The sequence below is a fragment of the Lytechinus variegatus genome, chromosome 10 (assembly GCF_018143015.1).
Source record: "Lytechinus variegatus isolate NC3 chromosome 10, Lvar_3.0, whole genome shotgun sequence".
Taxonomy (NCBI): Eukaryota; Metazoa; Echinodermata; class Echinoidea; order Temnopleuroida; family Toxopneustidae; genus Lytechinus; species Lytechinus variegatus.
The window spans coordinates 25,675,918-25,698,189 of NC_054749.1; the positions used below are offsets into that span (position 1 = coordinate 25,675,918).

Below are 22,272 nucleotides of genomic sequence, written 5' to 3' on the forward strand. Positions count from 1 at the left end.
GAGTGAAATGAAGATACTTCATTGTTCAAAGCATTTGTGACCTTGGCCCCCCCCCCAAAAAAAAGAGGAAGACTTTACATTCCTATATCAAAGTATATGTGTTCTAACATCTAATAATTGCATCAGTAAATTTCTTTAAAAAAAAAGACACCAAACACCCCCCCCCCCATTATTTAGATCATTTTCAAAAGGTGTGGATGTATTTCATCTTTCATGTTTTTTTTTCTTCTTTATAGAAAACAAATCATGTATATATTTATTTTTTGCAGATACACTCCTCTCGCAGAGGCTGATAATTTTAAAATATTGGATGACCAGGGTATAAACTTTGCAGTACTACCGATCTTATTCTTTATCTTTGGTTATGTGATCTTGACCATCATAACTGCACTGATGGAGCTGGATGTTCTTTTCTTTGGAAAACTTCTCTCTCTCTTCAAAGGGTAGGAAATAACTCTGAAATCCGTCCATTCTCTGAAAATTTTGTATACTATGGAAGGCCAAACATGTCAAAATTCTGTATACATTCTTGTGTTCTTCAAGTTCACTTTTCTTTAAATTAAACCAGAGTTTAGGATATTGGTCTTGTCTTTTTGATTATCTTTATAGCAATAATAATTGCTTCCTTTCCTGATTTAATTGGTAGCTTGTGAAGAAAAAGGAATGTGTACGGGAATGAAAATACCCTCCTGCGATATATGACTTTTTATTCAAATTCCATAGCATGATTACATTTATAGGTGGCTGCATGTACCTCTATTACAGTAGCTTGCACCTCCTGAGAAATATAACATTATTGAACACACAAACAACCTACTGTACATGTATTTTTTTAAACTCTGTTTTACAGATCTTCCCATATTATTGTGGATACATTTCCGGGATGCTAGCATTCTCACAATAGACGTGACATTGAAATTTTCTTGCATATAGAGTTCATATTGTATCGTCTTCAATCCTATCTTTCCAATTTGTACATTCCTAGTATCTGAAAATGGAAATTATTTTCATTTCTTACTCTTTCAGAACCAGTATCAATGTAGACAGCGCCCCTTATACCGGTAGCCTTGGGTACTCTCTGTTCCTCTATGCAATCTTAGGGGGTCTCATGGCTGTCTGTGTAGGCTCCTGTGGGGCTGTGGTTCTTGTGCTTTTGGTTGTGCTGTATTTACTCAAGGTCATCGCACTCCAGGCGAGGGTGAATGTCTTGAAAGGATGCCTCAATCTGGTATGTACTCATTACCTATTTGGAAGATAATATTTATTTTAATTTTCTTTGAACCCATCCAACAAAGACTAGACAAAGAATAGACAATATTCAAGAATGCAACTTCATTCTATAGTCAGCATTTGGATTAATGATTTACAAGAAAGAGGGGGAGGGATGCTGAAAAGCCCATTCCCCCTAAAAAAATAGATAAATAAATTCAATAAATAAATAAAAGTAAAAATAAAAATAAAGGTTATCATCACTTGCAGACATAATATCTCTGAAAAAAATAGAAAATAATTCAAGATTCAAGATTCAAATATTTATTGTCTGTAAAAACACAGAAATTCGGCCTCCGCTGGCATTAAAATTTACATGACAACACTTATTCAACATTACATACAAAATACATACATAAATAATCAGTACAAAAATGACATTATACAATTCCACCAATTTTCAGCATTCTCTAGCACGCCCACACCACTGCAGATGCGCATAACAACAGATTTAGCGAATCCGCGCCACAGCACCAGTGCGGCGAGCCAGAGAATACTGAAAAATCCAGATAAATAATGTAGTACGAATAAATTAGATTATGTGACGTTAAATAGAAAGCAAGGAATTCTGTAACTGGCACAGGAACAGAAAGTCATGGGACAGTGACAGAATTCCTTAAACAAAAAAAAAAACAGCAACAAAAGAAATACCATTCCATTCTGGAATGTAGCACATAGGTATTTTCAATATGATTAATTATCTGAATAATAGGCGAGTTGAACTCCTAAACTACTAAAACCACATTTTCCAGGTACAATTCCTATTATGATTACCGGTGCATTATTCTGTAATCAAAATGTTAATTTCACTATTTTCTGATCCTCTCAATATTCAGCCTAAGGATGCCAATGAAAAGGACAAAGATGGGAAGGAGAAAGAGAGTGATACCAAATCTCAGGAAGACAAGTCAGCAGCCAGTACCACAGACACGTCTACGCCTTCACCGTTAGATGTGGCCCAAAAGACTCTTTATTTTCATTTTGCTGTCATGATCCTCACCCTTCTCTTGGCTCTCCTCAATATACCGTCCCTCGCCTTCTGGGTGAAGAACATGCAGTAAGTATTCATATTCAACTTCTTCTGTTTGATTACAGTACACTTATATTCATTTGTCAAGAGTCCGAGAACAGTTTTTGTCTCACCTGCGAAGCAGAGTGAGACTATAGGCGCCGCTTTTCCGACGGCGGCGGCGACGGTGGCGTCAACATCAAATCTTAACCTGAGGTTAAGTTTTTGAAATGACGTCATAACTTAGAAAGTATATGGACCTAGTTAATAAAACTTGGCCATAAGGTCAATCATGTATCACCAAACATCCTGCATGAGTTTCATGTCACATGACCAAGGTCAAAGGTCATTTAGGGTCAATGAACTTTGGCCAATTTGTGGGTAACTGTTGAATTACGATCAAAACTATAAAAGTTTTTGGATCTGATTCATGAAACTTAGACATAATAGTAATTAAGTATCACTGAACATCCTGTGCAAGTTTCAGGTCACATGATCAAGGTCAAAGGTCATTTAGGGTCAATGAACTTTGGCCGAATTGGGGGTATTTGTTGAATTACCATCATAACTTTGAAAGTATGTTGGTCTAGTTCATAAATCTTGGACATAAGAGTAATCAAGTATCACTGAACATCCTGTGCACATTTTAGGTCACATGACCAAGGTCAAAGGTCAATGAACTTTGGCTAAATGAGTTATCTGTTGAATTACCATCATAACTTTGCAAGTTTATTGATCTGACTTTTGAAACTTGGACATAAGAGTAATCAAGTATCACTGAATATCCTGTGCAAGTTTCAGGTCACATGATCAAGGTCAAAGGTCATGTGAGGTCAATGAATTTTGGCCACATTGGGGTTATTTGTTGAATTATCATCCTATCTCTGTAAGTGTATTGGTCTAGTTCATAAAACGTGGAAATGAGAGTAACCAAGTATCACTGAACATCTTGTGCGAGTTATAGTAGTTTTCAAAGTCAGCACTGCTGCTATATTGAACTGCGTGATGCAGGTGAGACGGCCAGAGGCATTCCACTTGTTTCTCTTAATGGGCCTTGTGATGTACATGTATCGTGCTAAAACTCATCCTTCAGAATATTGTTGACTTTTATCTCAGTATATAAAACTGATATAATAAATATATTATTGAAATGTTGATATCCTCCATTTATCACAAAGTATGATTTCAGCATGATTTCAGTATGATTTCAGTATGATTTTCAGCAATGCTGCTATGTTGAATCGCGTGATGCAGGTGAGACGGCCAGAGGCATTCCACTTGTTATGTTTTTTAAAGAATGCATCACAACAAATGAATTGAATTTAATGTAATGTAATGTAACGTAACATAACCTAAACTAACCTTGTGTAATTTATGTAATTAAATATCACCAAATTGAAGAATGAGGTACTATTACAATTATTTTAATGTATTTCATAAAATGTAACTTATTCTTTAATTAGGCATGAGATATACAACCTTGAGAGAGATCCAGCCCTCTACCCCACCCTAGTAGTCATAGCAGCTTTGACTGTACTACTAGATCCAGCATACACCATTCCAAAGAATGGGTAAGTTTATTTTCTTCATGTTCAGCTTTAGAAAATGTATACTTCATTTTCAATTAATGTGTATTAGAAAAAGAGTATGGAGATCTACACACTTTCACCTGAATTATTTGGTTTATACTGGGATTAGGGCTGAGCCATTACATTATTTTTACCGGTGACTGCCTGTAATTTTTCGGTGGAGACCGATGGACCGCTTTGAAAAACAGTGTATAGGATAGCCAAAAAGCAAGGTAAACTAACTCTTCATTTCCACAAATGGAGATTTGAGCTGTATTTTCCTGTTAATGTTCATAGTTATTTTTATTAATCTCTATTTGATGAAATTCATGTCGCTCCTATATTCCTTTTCTTTTTTATTCAATTTTTTGTTTATATTGTAATGCTATGTGTGATATTCCATGTAATGATTTTCTTGATTGTTGTAGAATTATTTGATCTATAAAAACGGAATTATAAAAAAATGAAGAATTATATAAGAAATTAATTGTTACCAAAGACTATGAACGACGATTAAATGTGAATGTACATGTAGGTTGTGTGTGGCTTATAACAGTCATCAGTTGCAATCTTTCACAAATAACTTCAATCCCTTTTCTTTGGAAAAAGGTGAACAGCTTTTTAAAAGATTTCATTCAAAATTTATATTCTTAAGAAGTAAATAATTTCAAATATTTAAATGGTCAGATATTCCCTAATTCTAGCTATCTATATCCTTTGTTACAGAGTCTTCACCCGTGCTTTCTCTTGGGTCGTGTATGGCTTCACGTTGGTTACCCTTCTGTATGCATCCGACGCCATGTATCGCCTCTCATATCTACTTGCATCAACTATCTTCCTGATTGCTATCAATCAAGCAATGTTATGATGATGGGAGGTTCTATAGAGGGGATGGGAGATAGGGAGAGGAGGGAAGGAGAGGTTAGGGAGGGGGGAAGAAGGGATGGGAAGAAATAAGAGGAAGAGGAGAAGGAAAGGGAGAGAAAGTGAGAGGAAGAAGAAAAATAAGGAAAGATCAAGATGGGGAGGGGGGGTATATGGGGTGATAAAAGCATCTTTTCATTTCAAAATCTTTACCTTTTTGTTCTTTCTTTTTTTACTATTTGTGCCCTTGATGGGCTAACATGTCATTGAGAGTAATTTGGTTGGTGCATTAGCAATATATTCCAGTATGCTTTTGTATTGAATCTTGGTGTATATGTTGATGTTTAATCACCATTTGTCATACTAAATTGAAATGACCTGTCCAGGGTTTTTTAAAAGATATTTCACAAACGTATTCAAAGTTAGTGTATACATCTGATACTAGTAATCTGAATCACATCGATGCCTGTTAATGGGGATTAAGTATTCCATTGCCCAATAAATACTGAAACTACTGTAGGAGAGTTATGCAGGTGTCGGTAGATCAAATAGTTTATAACAAACTGTCTTGAAATTGTACCGAATGAAAGAATATGAATGCTTTTGTAAAACAATAGTTATTTTTTGTGTAAAACAATAATTATCTTTTATGTGTTTGATATGTAAGTTTATATAAGATTAGATTTACCTTTACTTACCCGGGCCTGTATCACATATATAGGTTAGTAATTGATTGAAGGATGATGTTTTATGATTTATTACATTAACAATAATATACAATAAATCATTAAAATAAAATATGATCAATTGCTAACCTTTGTGTTACATAACATATGATCCTTAAACTATTACCGCCTCTTTCATGGCAAGTCATATCAAAGTTGTTTTTAAGACAATCTAACGATTCATTAATCCAATATTGAAAACATTCCTGCTTGACAGCAAATGCTTATTCATTTTTGTTACCCTGAATATATGTTAAATTAATGTGTCTACTCAAGTCTTTTCCAAAGGAATAAGGGATGTCACTATGCAACGACACCCCTTAGTCCTTTGTTAAAGATTTTTTTTCTTATCTATGCTGCATGCATTTTATAAATTTTTCTTTGTGTATAGTTTTACCCATTCTTATTCAATTTACAAGACGTTCTTCCTGTGATCCTCAGGGAAATGCAAATAAACTATTATAAGTTCAGCAATCAAGCCATGTTTAACCAAACCAAAAAGGATTCACTTGGTTAATACTTAAAGCAGAGCTGCCAAGTAGTACTGATTTTCAGTATTTAGTACTGAAAATCGAGAAGAATTCTGATGGTTTCATGCAAAATACTGATTTCTAAAGTTTTACATATTGTCCTATGGTATTCCTGTGAAAATACTAATTTCCTCACCAAAATACTGATTTTCAGCCTTGAAAATACTGAAATGTTCTTGTTCAGGTTGGCAGCTCTGTTAAAGGCCATGATGTTTAAAGGTAACTTATCCCTGAAATTGGTTGTAATCGCAGTAAATGAAAACAAAAATCTATATCATTTTCCGGCGATAAATATGGAGTTACACAATTTCGAGAAAACAGTACAGAATATTACACCCCTCCCCCTTTTCCAAGAGAGAGAGAGAGAGCAAGAGAGAGATATGTAACAATTGGCATTTTTGTCAAGATGAATTAATTGCCAGAATTAATATCTTACCAGCATGTTTTGAGCCAGTAGATTTATAGTGATATATAAATTTGTGACAAAAGATGTATCCGAATTTAAGCATTTGCAATATTGTTTTTAATGATCTAGATCTGTTTTGACCAAAACTAGAAAGCTATATCAGTAGTTTGCCAAAAGGTTGTTTGAAGTGGTAAAAGTGTGCTTTTGACTTTCAGATAGAAGTAGGATAGATTGTTTTTATGGCAGAGACGTTATGAAAAAAACAGACGTGAATTTCATACATCATAATAGCGATTGGAATGCATGATTTTATGCAAATTAAAAAGGTTTCTCTATTGGGTCTGATAAAAAAATTCTCAAAAATCTCCTTAGCTCTTTATGCACCTTGAGCACTCTACAGGTTATCATATGCTGATGTACCGGTTGTCAATTTGTTTTCTTCTTTCTTTTTTTGTATATGCAAAGCCTTGCTCAACATGCCGTAAATCATTCCGTTTTCAGGATTCTTGTGATTAGGAAGTTTATGTGATTGATATTATAATAATAATTTATATATGTATAAGGATCCTGTAATTTGACTGGTTGAAAATTGAGTCAATTTTTATAACCATGCCTGTTAAACAATTTACTATGCCCAAGAAAGCAACAGAATATTATTCCTTGTATGTGCAATGCAGCTATACATGTAGATGAAATTAAATCCTTATTCATGAAGTACTAATACCTCGGTCACATTTGCTCTACGGCAGCCATACGGCGAGTCGAAAACGGCCGTTTCAAGTCAACATTTTTGTACCAGCTACATAATAGGTGGTTTAAATAAGAATAACTATAACGGCTGTTTTCGACTCAATGTACGGGCTTTGTAGGGCAAATATGACCGAGGTATTACTGTTCACTTTCCTCAATGTTAGTGAATAGTAAATACCATATAATTCAAATGTGACTCTTAATGTTTTCCTTGCTTGGAAATGTTTGTAGTACATTTAATCAAATTATCAACTTCTTAGGTTTCTGGATATATCAAAACACAGAAGAGCTCTGAAATTCATCTTACTATATCCCTCAAATTGATCTCAGGGAATTAGTACTATTATAGTTTCTAGAGGACTTTGGGCTTTAGTTCTTAATGTGCCACTTACAGCGGTCTACATTTGAAGACAAAAATATGAATCATTGTAGCAGCTACTCTGCTATCAAAAGCCAACATGAATATGCTGGATTATTGTAGAGCACTTAAGAGACTTCGGACAAAGCAAGTGTAGTTTATACTTTGTATTATATTGTCTTATGGTGAGGAGGTACCAATAAAGAAGTATAATGATCTATTATTTGGATGTGACCAGTAATGACAAGATACGAAAATTTATAGTGGTTAGTCAGCATCTTTGACCTAACTTGTGATATCTAAATAGCCCACCATAGTCATTTCAAATATGCAATTGCCAACTGTACATTATTTCAAAATTTTTGGAGAGAATGTTGTGCTTGGAATGTACTACCAATTTGTTTGAGATGGTTTCATGAATACAGTAAGGTGTATTCAAATTAGAACTGCAAAATTAGCTGCCTTTATATGTATAAAATGGAATTATCAATGCTGGATGTATGTATTTCAAATGATTGATAGTGAATTCATGTCTACCTGGGAAATATGGAATGTTGTTGATTTATGAAATAAGAAATACAATTATATGCAATTTTAAAAACTGGAAATCATTTGTCGTTTTTTTTTTCATTCATAGTCCAATAGAGTATTGTGGTGTTTACAATAAAGTACTGAATTGATGACATCTCAATTTTTTTTTTGCATTTTAGAATGCTTGAAAACATATTTCAACAGAGCATGATTAAAAATACACAACCAAAATTTGATGGAAATCTTTCCATTAGGGGTCAAGATAGGACCTCATAAGTCACCCCATCCAAATCAATGTATTATTGGACAGGTCTAATATTATGAATGAGGCCAATAATACACAACTTATGTCTGGCTAATTATGTATTCATGAGGTCATATCTTGGGGCCCCCATGGACTGATTCCCCCAAACTTTTATTATGGAGGTATTTCATCATGCTAGTGTATCAAAAGTATAGTGAAATGCAAAAATGACAAATTGATGATGTCACCCTTCGGTACTCTATTATATGTTTGTGTAATTTATTCACCAAGTTTGAATTCAGACTGGAAAGATGAACTTTGTAATGGGTATTATTTTGAAACTTAAAGTTGACTAACTTGTAAACTCTGGGTTTCCAGTAATTGATTTCTGCATAATATCAAATTTAGAATCTACACCTTTAATGATCATCATTATACCCAACCCCATACAGCCTGCCATTAGGTATTTCAAAGATGCATACGAAATTCCATGATTGTATAACTCACATTTATTCATTTTCTGATAAAGAATATCTACAAAGCCATCAAGTTGTAATTGGATTACTGATTTAGAAAATACACAAAAAAATCTAAAGTATAATTATATTTTGATAAATTTTATTCTTTAAATACAGAATTGTTGATGTATGAACTTTATTGTAAAGATACACATTTCATATAAGTTGCTAAACTAGATATCAGAGTTGTCACATTGTTTCACAAAATCTTTTTTGGACACAACTGAGTCTCACAGTGAGAGATAGGAAATAATAAAATGTTCCAGCTTCTCGTGTAGTAGGTTTCACGGTACACCATGTATCTTTCTTGGGCAAGTGTTGGTACTGAAAAGGACCACCCAATCTCGACATTTCGACAGTTCTTGTCATCTTCAGAAGTGTGTTCTTGTCGTCTTCTCCTGAAGACGACAAGAACACACTTGTCGAAACATCGAATTTGGGTGGTCCTTTTCAGTACCAACATTTGCCCAAGAAAGATACATGATGTACCGTGAAACGTACTACACTGTTCTTCGTCATGGAAACCATCAGAAGTTACATTTTCCATCTTCTACCAATCTATTGATTTAGAGGGCAATGAATATAATCCAAGGACTTACATGTACCACCTCTGTCAGAGATGGTCGGTCAATGCACAATCTTAATCTATGGATTGGTAGAAATTTGGGTAATTACGTATGCAGTTTGATTACAATATATCGAAGTTCTGTTAATTTCACACACAAAAATGAACATACAGTATAATGATTGATAGATTAAACACAGATACATACATTTGGTATTTCATATGAAATAACAAACATGCTAAAATTCACATCAATCTATTCATGAATACATAGATTCCAATATATGATCACAAAATTCATTTCACATGGTTTTTATTTCGACAAATGCATGATTTTATGAATACACATTAAATGTAAACACAGTCAACAAGCAACGATTTCCAACAACAGGCATGTATGCATTACCTTACAAAATAAAAATAAGATATATTTCAGATTAGTTAGCTTCACTTTTATATAAACACCACATTATTATCAACATGTATTCAAATAAATCACAAAAAAAAGCTTTGCATAATTGCTGACATTCCTATCTAGAGCAAGACATCACTTTTATATATTCTTCTACTATTGCAATTCTAATAAAAACTACACAAAATTCAGCAATAATTACTTTAAATCTTTTCATTTAAGAGGAACATTTCATGGAAGGACTAGTTGAACAAGTCCTGTTTTATCTGACAGTTACCATAGAAACAGTGTTTCACAGCCAATCAAAAACAAGGAAAGTTGTCAGATCTGATAACTTGCTAGATGAAAAATAATGGTGAAACCCGGCCTCCCCAGGAGGCACGTGTTAATGAAAACATTAACTTGTAGGACATTTAGCAAGTCTATATACAATTGTCAATAATCAATCATGATTTGAAAAGATCTTTTCAAATGTTATCAATATAAAAAAAGGCACAATCATTCATTGCTACATGTATAATTATCAGAATCAGCTGCTTTAAATTTCATAAATCATGGTACTATTAAAAGTTATGAATCAACTATACATAAAATAAAATGATGAAATAACTCTTTGCACACTGAAATAAATTTTTTTGGGGGGTAATAATGATGTTTTATATTCTCCATGTTGCACCATTGAAAGTGATGATCAATGTATTGATGCTACCCCAAAAATCTCAATACAAATTCCATATAAAATTTACATAATTAGTACTGTCTAGTTAGCATTCCATTAAATCTGAAGAAAGTTCAAAGACATTAATCAAACCCTGGGTGAAAGCTGAAAGACAAATACAAAAAGTACTCATATAGAATATTTTTAACACTACATCACTAACTAAAGCTACTGCAAATGTTATATTCATTCTCCATGGATCATGGCAATCATATACATTTGCTTAAAATGTTAACCCCTTGAAACATGTTCCAATTTTTGAAAATGTTATTTATCTTCATTTTATTTTGTAATTACTAATATATCATTCTTATGGCATTATTTGTACTTGCTCCATACAAGCTTGTTGGTTTTTCTCTTTTTTTTTCAATATTATAGTTCCAGAATTTCAAACACACATAATATTGTACTTTGACAAAGTACTCTAAAAAAATGTTTTATTGAGGCCTGGAAATCAATTGGTAGCATTCAATTGGTAGTTTTATTTTAGAATATTTGACTTAACTCTCTTCAGTTCAAATTTCTAAGCAATGCTATTACCCCCTATCCTCCTTCCATATTTGTACACCAAAACAACCAAAATCTATCTTGATGTACTCCTTAAAAGATAAGTTAAGGTTAAAAATAAGCTATTAACTAGATCAGATTTGTTAAGATTATTTGGTGTAAGTCATACCACCCAATTACATCACAGAATTGTCAAGCTCAATAATAATGATTCTTGGATTCCCATTACTCAGACCAAAAGCTTCAGTCTCAGTACCATCAGTTGTCTACTGAACTAAGTTTGCTACACTCACATAGTACATCTGTTTCTGGGGATGGTAGTAATATGCCAGGATTTTTCATTTATATAAATTCCCAGAAAAGACGGTTATTCCTGTCTACCTATATTATTACCCAACATTGCTTAATTTCAGTCATTTTGGTACCACCTACCAAAGATGTTTGCTGCCAACAGAGGTTCCTTCAATGATCCTCCATTACTCCATACCTGATCCATCTTCTCAGAGTGATTCCATTCCTTACCCACCACGGGTAGTCTTACACCGGAGGTCACCACTACGGGAAAGATCCGCGTTTGTTTAGTCTGTCCCTTCATACTCAGCGTAAAGTCCTGAAAGACTGTTGTTGCGTCACTCGTTTCGGCTCCACACTGGTACGGATCAGAGTCGGACTTGCAGCGTACCAGGCTGCAGCATTGAACGTAATAGTCACCGTTTACCGTGTGCAGACCATCAAATGCTCCCAGAGCATACAGTGCGGAGTCAGAATTACGACCAAAGTCAACAGTGCAGGATATGTTGTTGTTGCTGACTGAGGCATGACCTTGAGTGCCATGAAGCAGTGTGAGGTTGTATGGGTCATCATTGAGCTTTGAGACAAAATATTTAGGAACTGGCCTCCCATTTCCCACTAAAGAACTAGCTGAAGACTCATTTTTACTTAGAATATTATTGAATTTCTCTTCTTTATTGTTGGTATTAGTAGTATCTTTTTGAATGCCAGAAAGTAGACCAGAATTTATGCCTCCATCGGTTCCAGTTGAATATTTGCCATTTCCTCTGGAGTGTTTTGACTTTCGATAGTCTTCCAGGTGGACAAACTGCCTTTGAGCTGACCCCTGATAGGTATTCTTGACCCTTGCCACCAGCATTCTCCCCAAGAATGACTCCATATCGTAGGTGTAATTAATAGCACCAGCCGTTGGTGAGAAAATCCCACTGCCGGTCATCTGAGCGAATGGGTAGTGTTGATTAGCAGCTAGGAGACTGACCCCGTAACTCATGCTCCAGGATTGTTGATACTCTACCGCGTTCAGCAATGGCAGCTCATTCATCCAGGCTGTCGGAAACACCATGGTGTCCACACCTAGCTTCCCGACCAGTCGCTCCGCAGGATATGGGAAGAGGATGTCAAAGCAGGTGAAAAGACCAAAATAGCCGAAGCTCGTTCTGAATGCTGCCACATCTGTTTGGTTGTATCCAGGATTGAATACCTTGGCTTCTCCTGAGTAGAGATTCTCCTTGTGGTACTTTGCTACCAGTTCACCTTCACTGGAGAAAGCAACATCGGTGTTGTACTGATAACGCCCATCAGGAGGGCACCGAGGGTCGGTTTTGTTATCACAACTTTGGACAGTCATCAAATTGGCAACAATGGTGATGTTATGCTTTTGGGCAATACAACTTAGCTTGTATTGAATGAAAGTCTTGCTGCTGTGTTTATCTTGACAGGGAATGTATGCATTTGATCGAAGAGATGGTGGATCTCCCACAGTTTCAAGAAATGGAACAACATAGTCCCTCTCTTCCTCAACAAAGCCTGTGATCCCATATTCAGGAAAGACCAATATATCTGCTCCCTGAAAAAAAAAACAATGAATATAAAAATATAATGAATATGAAACAGTATTAACATAATGAGACAATGAAACCATTCTTTTATAAATATGATATCTCTAATGTACAGTATGCAGGAACTTTGTCTTAAAAAAAATTACAGCTTTTACCATTAAACATCCTTATAACATTTATTGGACACTTCTAAATTGTAAAATATCTCTTTCATATTTTTGACTTCAAGTTTGTAAACTGTAAGTAGTAGTGAGGATTGTGATGGTGGTGGTACTAGGGTTCTGCCATCACCATAATAATTAATTGGTCAACTAATTATCACAGTACAATAATCATTGATTTTCAATAAGCTGCTGATGTTTTCTTCTCTCTTTTTTTTTTTTGGGGGGGGTGCGATTGAATAGTGAGTAAATTAAAAAAAAATTGGCCACTTTTAACATTTAATTTGACTTCAGTTCTACTATTATTGCTCCCACCTGAGAAACGGCTTCAGAAGCATGGACATTCAAGGCATCCAGATTGAGTTCAATGATCGCGAGGGCCTGTTCCTCGTTCACCATGGGTAGGAGCCAGGATATAGCCTTGTATTCAACCACTGCTGCTGTGTAGTCTGCTCTGGTGACAGGTGAAGCACACATGACTAAGACCAAAGTCAAGAACATTGCTAGACATACTTTCCAGAGCGACATCTTGATTGGAAGTGTCTCTGGAAAAGAAACATGAACAAGAGTGTCGTAAGGGTGAGCACATAATACGCCCGCCTGTAACACGGAAAATGGAGTTATTGGTCAAGCAAGAAAATTGAAAGGTAGCAACTACTTGACCTTTTGAACTAAATATCATTAGGCTTCGTGGGATCCATGCTGGTATCATACAAACCAAATTATATGAGCCTATGTTAACTTTAAACTAAAGTTATCTCATTTACAAGGACTTCAGAAGGGAAAGATGAAAACATGTCATTGTGACCTTGACCGTTTGACCTGAAGATCACTAGGCTTCATAGGATTCATGCTAGTATCATACATACCAAATTATAAGAGCCTAGGTTAAGTTAAACTGAAGTTATCGCGTTTGCAAGGACTGCAGAAGGGACTAAGATGAAAAGCTGGAGCCCAGGACTCGTCTGTGTAATACTAGGCAGACATGGGTACTCTCCAAAATGGGGGTAGAATGGGGTCGCAATAGCACTCCATCTAAAAGGGGAAAATATAAATTATGCACTTACTTCGATTATATGGATGAAGGTCTATCGTGACATCGAGGCACAAACTGGACCCTCAAAAAATTGAAAAGTTAAACCGCCATGTCGCATTCTTTCTCGGTATCGATCGGTCATTTTGTTTTAAATTTTGAAAGGAGAATGAACGAGACAGAACTTTTCCTTTTTTTGAGAATCAAGTTTGTGCCTGGATTTCAGGATTCTGTGTCACAATAGTATTTCATCCATATAATCAAAATAAGTGCAGAATTTTTTTTTTTTCCACTTTCATTTGGGATGCTATTGCGACCCCATTTTGGAGAGTATCCTCTGCCTAATATTACACGGACGAGTCCTGGGCTCCGGACCATGAAGCCAGCCAGAGCTACCTGGGATAGATCTAGAATACATGAAATTACATCAGTTCGTAAATTTTGGCTTTCTTTATAATAATAAATTTGATTTGGAACAAGTTTTTATTAACCGGGGGGGGGGGGGGTTGGGGCACTCAGTATATAATGCATAGTGGGTATGTGCCGCCGAGGGGACCCCCATTTTTACACTCAAATTTCTATTCCAAGGCATAGCATTCTAGTCTTTGAGAAAAAGAGCAAAGAAAGCCGCTCCAAAGCATAGCATTTTCTTCTTATCAAGAAAAAAAAAGAAATCCGCTCCAAAGCTAGCTTCACATAATTTCCGTTAGGCCATTCCGGTCGCATTGATCTGCTACAATGAGCTGCAATTTTGGTGAAAAGCGGCCGCAGAGCACTGTCTGACCATCACCTCTGCGCTAGCACACCCGGCGCCCATTCCGCCGGGCTAGCTGCATGCAAGTTCCATAAACATACTTAGGGATGCCTACGCACTCACACACAGCCACAGGCGACCTGTTCCAAGCCTAAAGACCCCTGTTTTCACAAACATTTGTAGTTCCGAAGCCCGTTTCGAGGACCCTCCTTTTTACAATAAGCCTGCTCCAAGGCCCCGTTTTTTGTCTCGCCCGCAGCACATACATAAACCTATACTACTTTTTTGGTCGAGTACCCCCACCCCGCCCCCCGGGTTATTAACATGATTAATTAAACACAGTTGTAACGTTTGTTGTAGTTTCACATGTAACTTTATTTTATTAACCGGGGGGGGGGGGGGCACTCCGTATATAATGCATAGTGGGTATGTGCCACGGAGGGGACCCCCATTTTTACACTTAAATTTCTGTTCCAAGGCATAGCATTCTAGTCTTTGAGGAAAATAGCAAAGAAAGCTGCTCCAAAGCATAGCATTTTCTTCTTATCGAGAAAAAAAAAAGAAGACAGATATCAGCTCCAAAGGCAAACCTAGCTTCACATAATTTCTGTTACGCCGTTCCGGTCGCATTGGTCTGCTACAATGAGCTGCAATTTTGGTGAATAGCGGCCGCAGAGCGCTGTCCGACCATCGCCTCTGCGCTAGCACACCCGGCACCCATGTTGCCGGGCTAGCTGCGTGCATGTTCCATAAACATACTTAGAGGGGCCTACGCACTCACACGCAGGCACAGGCGACCTGTTCCAAGCCTAAAGACCCCCGTTTTCACAAACATTTATAGTTCTGAAGCCCGTTCCGAGGACCCTCCTTTTTACAATAAGCCCGCTCCAAGGCCCCTGTTTTTTGTCTCGCCCGCAACACATATGGTGAGACTACCACATATGGACCACCTCTTTTGAAACCGACCACCTTGCGCGCGTTAAAATTATTGCGTATTACAAACGATACGCGCGGGAGAGTAGGCGCAGTGTCCATAGAAACGGTAAAAATCGATTTTACGAGAAAAAAGGAAGCAACAAAAAGTATAAATTGAGTAGAATTAATCAAAATTGTATTGACCAGACCCAAACCCCGCTGAAAAACCAAGAAATCCGATAGGAAACGGCTTTAGAACAAATTTCCGTCGTCAATCGTCGAATCATGTACCGGAGCTCGCAATGGAAGTAGTGAGACGATCATTTAGCATGTTGACATCATAGAACTGATTTGGAAGAGTTAAAATTCTTCGCCACCGCGACAAGAATCGGCCGTAAACTTAGTGTATCGCGGGTGGTCGGTTTCAAAAGATGGGTGCAAATGAGCAAATGTAAAATCGTCGTATTCGTTGTTCGTCGATATATACGCGGATCGAATCGGAGTCGCCGTGCGAAACATGGGAATCTGATCTGCTTAATTTTCTGCACAAATGAGACGAAAACTGGGTAAAATTGATGAATATTTTCGCAGATACGATGCTTAGAAGATTAGGTGGTCGATAAGGGGTAGTTCCAACCATACATAAACTTCCTACTTTTTTGGTCGAGTTTCCCCCCCCCCCTTCCCGGGTTATGATTAATTAATAGTTGTACGTTTGTTGTAGTTTTAGTAACTTTCAGGAACAGGTCGAGGTTCCACACTAGGCCACTGACTCAGTCCTAGCCCCTCCCCCAAATCATGTGCCCATAAATAATGCTCGCAAGCAAAAGGTAGCCATACTAGGGACCGCCCACCTCCCCCCCCCTCCCCCCCCCTCCCCCACCACCACCAATGTCCATGCAATGCAATGAGGTTGGCATTTTGCTGTCAAAACTGGTAATACTCACAACATACAACAAAGTCTTCCTCGTCTGTGCCAATTCGTTTTCCACATTCAAACATAGGTTGTTGTTTTTCCTGCGGGATTCTGATTGACTGTGCTTTTTTAACACCGACAATACACCAACGTCCGACTTGTCAGTCCAGCGCTGGGCGTCCGACGGGTAAACACTTTCGTTTTACGCTGAACTGTCGGCTTGGGAATCTCGCCGCGCCGAAGTAGCCAAATGCAACTGCGCTAGCGCTGCGAGCGATTGCATATCTGCGCATGCGTTTTGCCTTGCCACGTAAAAACAAGATTGGACGTGGATGTAGCAGCCGTCATCGGTTTTATCACTTTATTGACACGTCAACTAATCACAACGGTATTTGATAAAAGCGTAAGAATTTGAGAATATGTCAATTACAGATTTCAATTAGTGCCTTTTTAATAGCTTAGTGATCATTATTGTAGTTTTAGCCAATAATGCATCGAAGAAGGCGGAGGGTTCGGATTAAGTCAACAGCATGAAATTCATGATGAATAGATTTTTGTCTAGTCCCATCAATGTAATTCCATGTGTGTCTAAAATCTCGGCTAGCTTAAAAATGAATGAACGGTTAGGCCTAGAGCCCTAGACTCTATTGTTGTGTTTGCCTTGGCCTAGGCCAGATCTGGGAAAGAATTCCTGAAGGGGAAGGAGGAAATGTACATTAGGCTATCAGGTTAATCTGAAGATAAGTAGGTCCTAAGTAGATAGAGTGAGACAAGAGACAGGACAGGAGGTAATTGAGATGGGCAGTAGTCTGAGTAGAGGCGCTGGTCAGAAAATTGGGATCGTCCCAGTTTACAGGGACTGTCTCAGTTTATAAGGATTTCTTCACACAAGAAATCTAGGAATGTTCATTCACCTGTCAAGTGCCGACACCAATCAAGTGTGCTAGTCAATGTAAACATATCAGGTTTCATAACAAGATTATTGGAAGACGGTAAGTCATGAAAAATAGACGGTGAACTGGGGGGAATTGAGGTCACTGAATCTATTTTTAGCACTCTCAATTTCCGTAATTGCTGTCTTTGTCCCGTAGGGGGAAGTGAAAAAAAACTTCCCCATCAACAAGGACAGTCTCAATTTATCAAGACATGATTTGTCTTGGTTTATGAGGATATCCTTGTTTTCTGGGACAATCCCAATTTTCGGACCAGCGCCTCTACTGATGGACGAGAAAATGGAGAAGGGAAAAATCATTAAAGGGTAACTCTAGGAAAATTTTCGAGGAGGAGAGATGGAAGGAGAGCAAAAACATGAAGATGGAAGAGATTAGAGAATTCAAGAAGGGGGAATCAGAAAAGGTGGAAGAGAACAAGGGCAAGGAGCCCGGCATGCAAGAAGTAGATCCCTATATAGAAAGGTGCAATAGGCCAATGTGGGAGACAAACTCCCAGAGTCCCACATTTGAGACTTGCTTTGCAAAAGGACAAAAGAAAAACCAACACCACCAAAACATAATTTTTTCCACCTGTAATTTTTGTCTCACTGAGGTATTAAGAAGCCCATTTGTTTTGTGTGTTGATGACAACCAAAATGTGAAAAGGGGTAATTTTTCATTTGCTGTTAAGGGAATCATTTTGCAGCAAATGTAAACAAAGGAAATTAGTCTTCCAAACTGGAAACTGTCTCTGAAATTTGATACCAAAAGTTTTAAGTCTCTGATATTATTGGGGACAATCTCCCACATGGGAGACGGTCTCCCATATTGGCCGTGCACCTCTACTGGTAGACATAAACTTCCTTTGAGTTGTATTGTAGTGGAAATGTTACACCAGGTATGAATTCAAATATTAAACATTTTCTTAAAGATCATAAAAATTTCCATCATAACACAAATAGGCTTACCTACAATAAAAAAGACAGGAAAACTGACCAATTCTGAAACGTGAAATATTTCATTCACTTTCAAATTGTTATCATATTTACCAAATGTGTGTTTAGTGAGGGAGAAGTTGTATTGAATAGTAATAAAAGGCTCTATCATATTTTGTTAGTTTTTAGAAAATTAATAATTTGAGATTATGAGAAAAATTGATTCTTTGAGCATGCAATTTTTTGCCTTTATCATCATCCTATTAAAATTTCCTTTGAAAGGATGTTGCAAAGTTCTGAGTGTATGACATTATTTTCTGATGATGGGTAAATTCAATCATTCAGTCCTACAATTGTAAGGTTGAAAATTATAGGTTTATTAGTAGAAAATTATGAGTTCTAAATTGTAGCTCAAATCAATCATCAAACCAAATTGGAAACAAGTGAAACTGAAGTAGAGACACAAAATGAACAGAACTGCAACCGAAGGAGTCTTGTAGTGAACTGCTTTAATCTCTGGGCTACTTTGCCTCAGCTTACCTCAGAACCACATAATAATTTATATATATATTGAAATTAGAAATAACCAATCAAACTAAAGATAATGGAAGGATCGAACTAAAATGTAAGAACCCAATTTCTAAGATAAACCAATAAGGAAAGAGATGAAGGTGATAAATGATGTCTGGGGGATTATGTAATAATGGAAGTAGAAACTAAGGAGTCAGGGGAGGGATGGAATGAGTGGAACACCTGGAGAGAGAATAGAGAAGGAATGAAGATGACAAAAGAGAATCGGAGGAAAGGCATTCAGAGTAGAATGAATGAATGACAACTGAATATCATTAAACTCAAATAACCACAAATAACTGCAAGGGCAGTGCTAAAAAGATATGCAAATGAACTCAAGTCTAGGCAGAACAGAAATGTAAAACAGCTGAAGAAAAAAAAAGTCAAAGGAAATAAACAAAATAGGAAAATTACAAAATAACCATCCTACACAATCTTTCAGGAAGCTGCTTTTTAGGATTATTGCAACAAACACAACAGCTCTATGTGATTATCGTCATCGCAGAGGTATAGCATAAAATCGTTATGTTATATATTAGAAAAAGGAGAAGGCCCAACAATAGATTAAGCAGAACCAAATTCCCCAATTTTTTACCATCAACTAAAAATTGAACCAAAATAAAGGGTTTGAGTAATTTGTTTTACACTGTTTATCTATATTAATTGACTTCCCAACACTTAATAATGGGATGATATCATAGGAATTCAGTGAAATTTTGTGCATGGAAATTTATTTGATTTATTATAAAAGAAAAACAGCACAGCTTTGTATTTTCTTGATGTCCATTTCTCTCTCTCATTCTCTCTTTATTCTTTCTGTCTTTGGTTCTCCATTCTTCTTTTGTCTCCCTCTGTCTTTCATGCAGGCCGGCTCTCATGCCTGTTAAGAGATAAATAATAATAATAGACAATTCTTGTATAGCGCATATCACATTATGAATAACGTTTCTCTACGCTTCCAAAGAACTTGGATATTATTACCTCGGCTGTAGCTCAAGCAGCCTTCCAGCGCTCAGTGCATTTCAAGGAATAAATTCGTTCCAGGTACCCATTCACCTCACCTGGGTTGAGTGCAGCACAATGTGGATAAATTTCTTGCTCAAGGAACTACGCCATGATTAATCATTCAAACTTCAAGAAATACAATACAATAGTTAGTTACAAAAATGTACCATGGTTTCCACACACAGCTCATAAGAAATTTTAGATCAACTAAATCGCCAAAGAATGATGTGGCTTTGCAATAACTTTGTACATAAAAAAGGGGTGCAAAACAGGATTTTTTTCTTTTACAATAAATGACACTGTAATCCAGCAATATAGGATAATCATATGTCATTGGCATATCTATCAAATTTCAAATCAATAACTTACAACTAGAGAGTATGATTTATTGTATCATTCTGTGTGCACCACCCCTGTTCAATTTGAATGTAAATTGCTGAACTTGGTCAGATATGGCATCCCTGCTCAAAATCCACAATATTTCACAAGAAAAGTTTCTTGTATCAGTGATGCCAATTTGGCTTACCTTTAGAAATAGAATCCAATGTCGTGAATCGATTACAGATCTATGTGATATAATGTCTCGTATGTGCCTTGTTCTTACACCACAGGTAGTATCTACATGTATGTTCTCATAATCGATTATGACATTGGATTCTAAAGTTACTCCCAAGGCTCTGCCAATTTTCAGTAAAGTTCCTGAATATATTTTTTTACCATGATGAGCTGGATGAGATTTTATTTTAAACAATACAGCTAGAATTTGCATGTTTTGGCAACTGTAATCTTGTATCATGTTTTGTAATTATCTACATGTAGGTGAATCTAGAAGCAAATGTGGTGCCTTGACCTGAAAGTGATTGGACTATTGACCATGTGACCTTGTCCATATCACCTGTCATGTGAAAAACATCAGAGGATCCCCAAGTCCAAGAACCTACCAACCAACTAAAGTAGTTTGGAGGAAAGGTGTAACAGGGGTTGGAGGGAAACATACCCTGGACCAGATGAGAACTTTGATACAGACAGGGAAATACTGAAGCGTGTACCTCTCGGGCTATTTGGAGGTAGCCCCGATTCTGGGGCGAGTCGTCACCGGACCTGTTGGTCACCATAGATCCCTCTGAAGTCAGTGTTCCCCTGTCTGGTGTATCGGACATTGATCATTACACCAAGATGGGGCAAACTCCCTGGTCAGCGGTCATTAACCTCAGTAACAGCATCATAGGGGTCAGTGTTCTGGCCATGCCTTGGTGTTTCAAAGAGGTCAGTATCTTTGGTCTTATTAATAAAATGTCACCTGTTTTTTCATGTACAGTCTATTTGGTGAACTTTCAGAGAATTGGGTGCAATATTCCACGTTTCTGTAAACTTATGATTTACTACACAAGATGACATTGGAAGAAGAATTTCAGTTTGTTTTGATAGTTAAACATGAACATTTAAGAGCTCTCTTTCCTGATATGTTCCACAATGATTTCTTGGTAACACATTATTATATTATCATCACTGCTTACTAATCACTGGTAAATTTATTTAGATTCATAGGTTCTGTTCATAGAATAATAGTTTGTGTATTAGATACTTTTTTTTACCTCGTTTACAATTGTCTTTTAATAACAATTTGTAATTGATTATATCATACTCACTTGTGTGATATATTTTGTGGAATTTTATGATCTATAAATTGACTTTAAAAAAAATCATGGTTTAAGGGCAGACTTTATTCAAAACAGACATTGAATGTTCATTATTTTTTTAGGACAAGACCAATTTTTAATGATGCACATTGCTTTATTTGAGCAGAAATTGAAAAAAAAAATTAAACATGGCACAATAAGTATCCAGTGCAGTGGAGATGGGCAAGCATTGAGGCCAATCAGTAAGACATCAAAGACCATGGCATTTGCTGACATTTATATTAATTTAAGCCAGGGTTGGCAATTTTTTTCTTTATTAAAAATGTAAAAATTCAGATTTACATGATTTAAATCAGATTTTTTTCATTTAAATCAAATTTTTTCTTATTCTTTAAAAATGTAAACAATTTTTTTTTTCAACAAAGTGCTAACACCAAAAATATAATCTTTTACATTGACATAAACTTTAAAATCATATATTTCACTTAGGCCCGTTTCGGGTACACGTGTACACGCACGGTCAAGTCAGTGCACGTGTACTAAATTCCATCACCGTGTACACGGTAGCATCTGCATAAAGCTTGCGT

General features: G+C 36.5%; 3 protein-coding genes and 1 long non-coding RNA gene across 8 annotated transcripts in view; 3 read left to right on the top strand and 1 right to left on the bottom strand.

Moving 5' to 3' along the window:
• Positions 1-1,258, top strand: part of LOC121422690 (GPI inositol-deacylase-like) — a 40,302-nt gene extending 39,044 nt beyond the window's left edge. The window contains exons 17-18 of the mRNA XM_041617856.1: positions 270-443; positions 1,027-1,258. Of these exons, the coding sequence (XP_041473790.1) occupies positions 270-443; positions 1,027-1,258 (406 nt within the window). The remainder of the gene's footprint in view (positions 1-269; positions 444-1,026) is intronic.
• A 4,830-nt stretch (positions 1,259-6,088) lies between these two features.
• On the top strand, positions 6,089-8,067 carry LOC121423134. The gene is made up of 2 exons (XR_005971241.1): positions 6,089-7,085; positions 7,257-8,067. It is a non-coding gene; the product is annotated as an uncharacterized LOC121423134 (long non-coding RNA).
• Positions 8,068-10,979: 2,912 nt separating this feature from the next.
• Positions 10,980-17,134, bottom strand: LOC121423133 (pantetheinase-like). Of its 2 annotated transcripts, none has more exons than XM_041618431.1 (3): positions 17,034-17,134; positions 13,301-13,530; positions 10,980-12,832 (listed from the first exon to the last, which is right to left on the bottom strand). In XM_041618431.1, the coding sequence occupies exons 2-3, from the start codon at positions 13,511-13,513 to the stop codon at positions 11,384-11,386; spliced, it is 1,662 nt and encodes a 553-aa protein (XP_041474365.1). In that variant the 5' UTR covers positions 13,514-13,530; positions 17,034-17,134; the 3' UTR covers positions 10,980-11,383. The 2 variants fall into 2 exon arrangements, with proteins under 2 accessions (XP_041474365.1, XP_041474364.1); XM_041618430.1 differs by lacking the exon at positions 17,034-17,134 and adding an exon at positions 16,635-16,756.
• Positions 16,904-22,272, top strand: part of LOC121423132 (putative sodium-coupled neutral amino acid transporter 10) — a 41,061-nt gene continuing 35,692 nt past the window's right edge. For 2 of the 4 annotated variants that reach the window (XM_041618426.1, XM_041618429.1), the window contains exons 1-2: positions 16,904-17,006; positions 20,865-21,311. In XM_041618426.1, coding sequence (XP_041474360.1) covers positions 21,222-21,311 — 90 coding nt within the window. In that variant the 5' untranslated portion in view covers positions 16,904-17,006; positions 20,865-21,221. The remainder of the gene's footprint in view (positions 17,007-20,864; positions 21,312-22,272) is intronic. The other 2 variants (XM_041618428.1, XM_041618427.1) reach the window with 2 other exon arrangements.

Bases quoted from the DNA above. Each gene is read 5' to 3' on its own strand.
- LOC121423133 (XM_041618431.1), bottom strand. From the start codon at position 13,513: ATGTCGCTCTGGAAAGTATGTCTAGCAATGTTCTTGACTTTGGTCTTA. The intron at 12,833-13,300 runs GTGGGAGCAATA...TTTTTTTTTCAG, and splicing joins CTTCTGAAGCCGTTTCTCAG to GGAGCAGATATATTGGTCTT.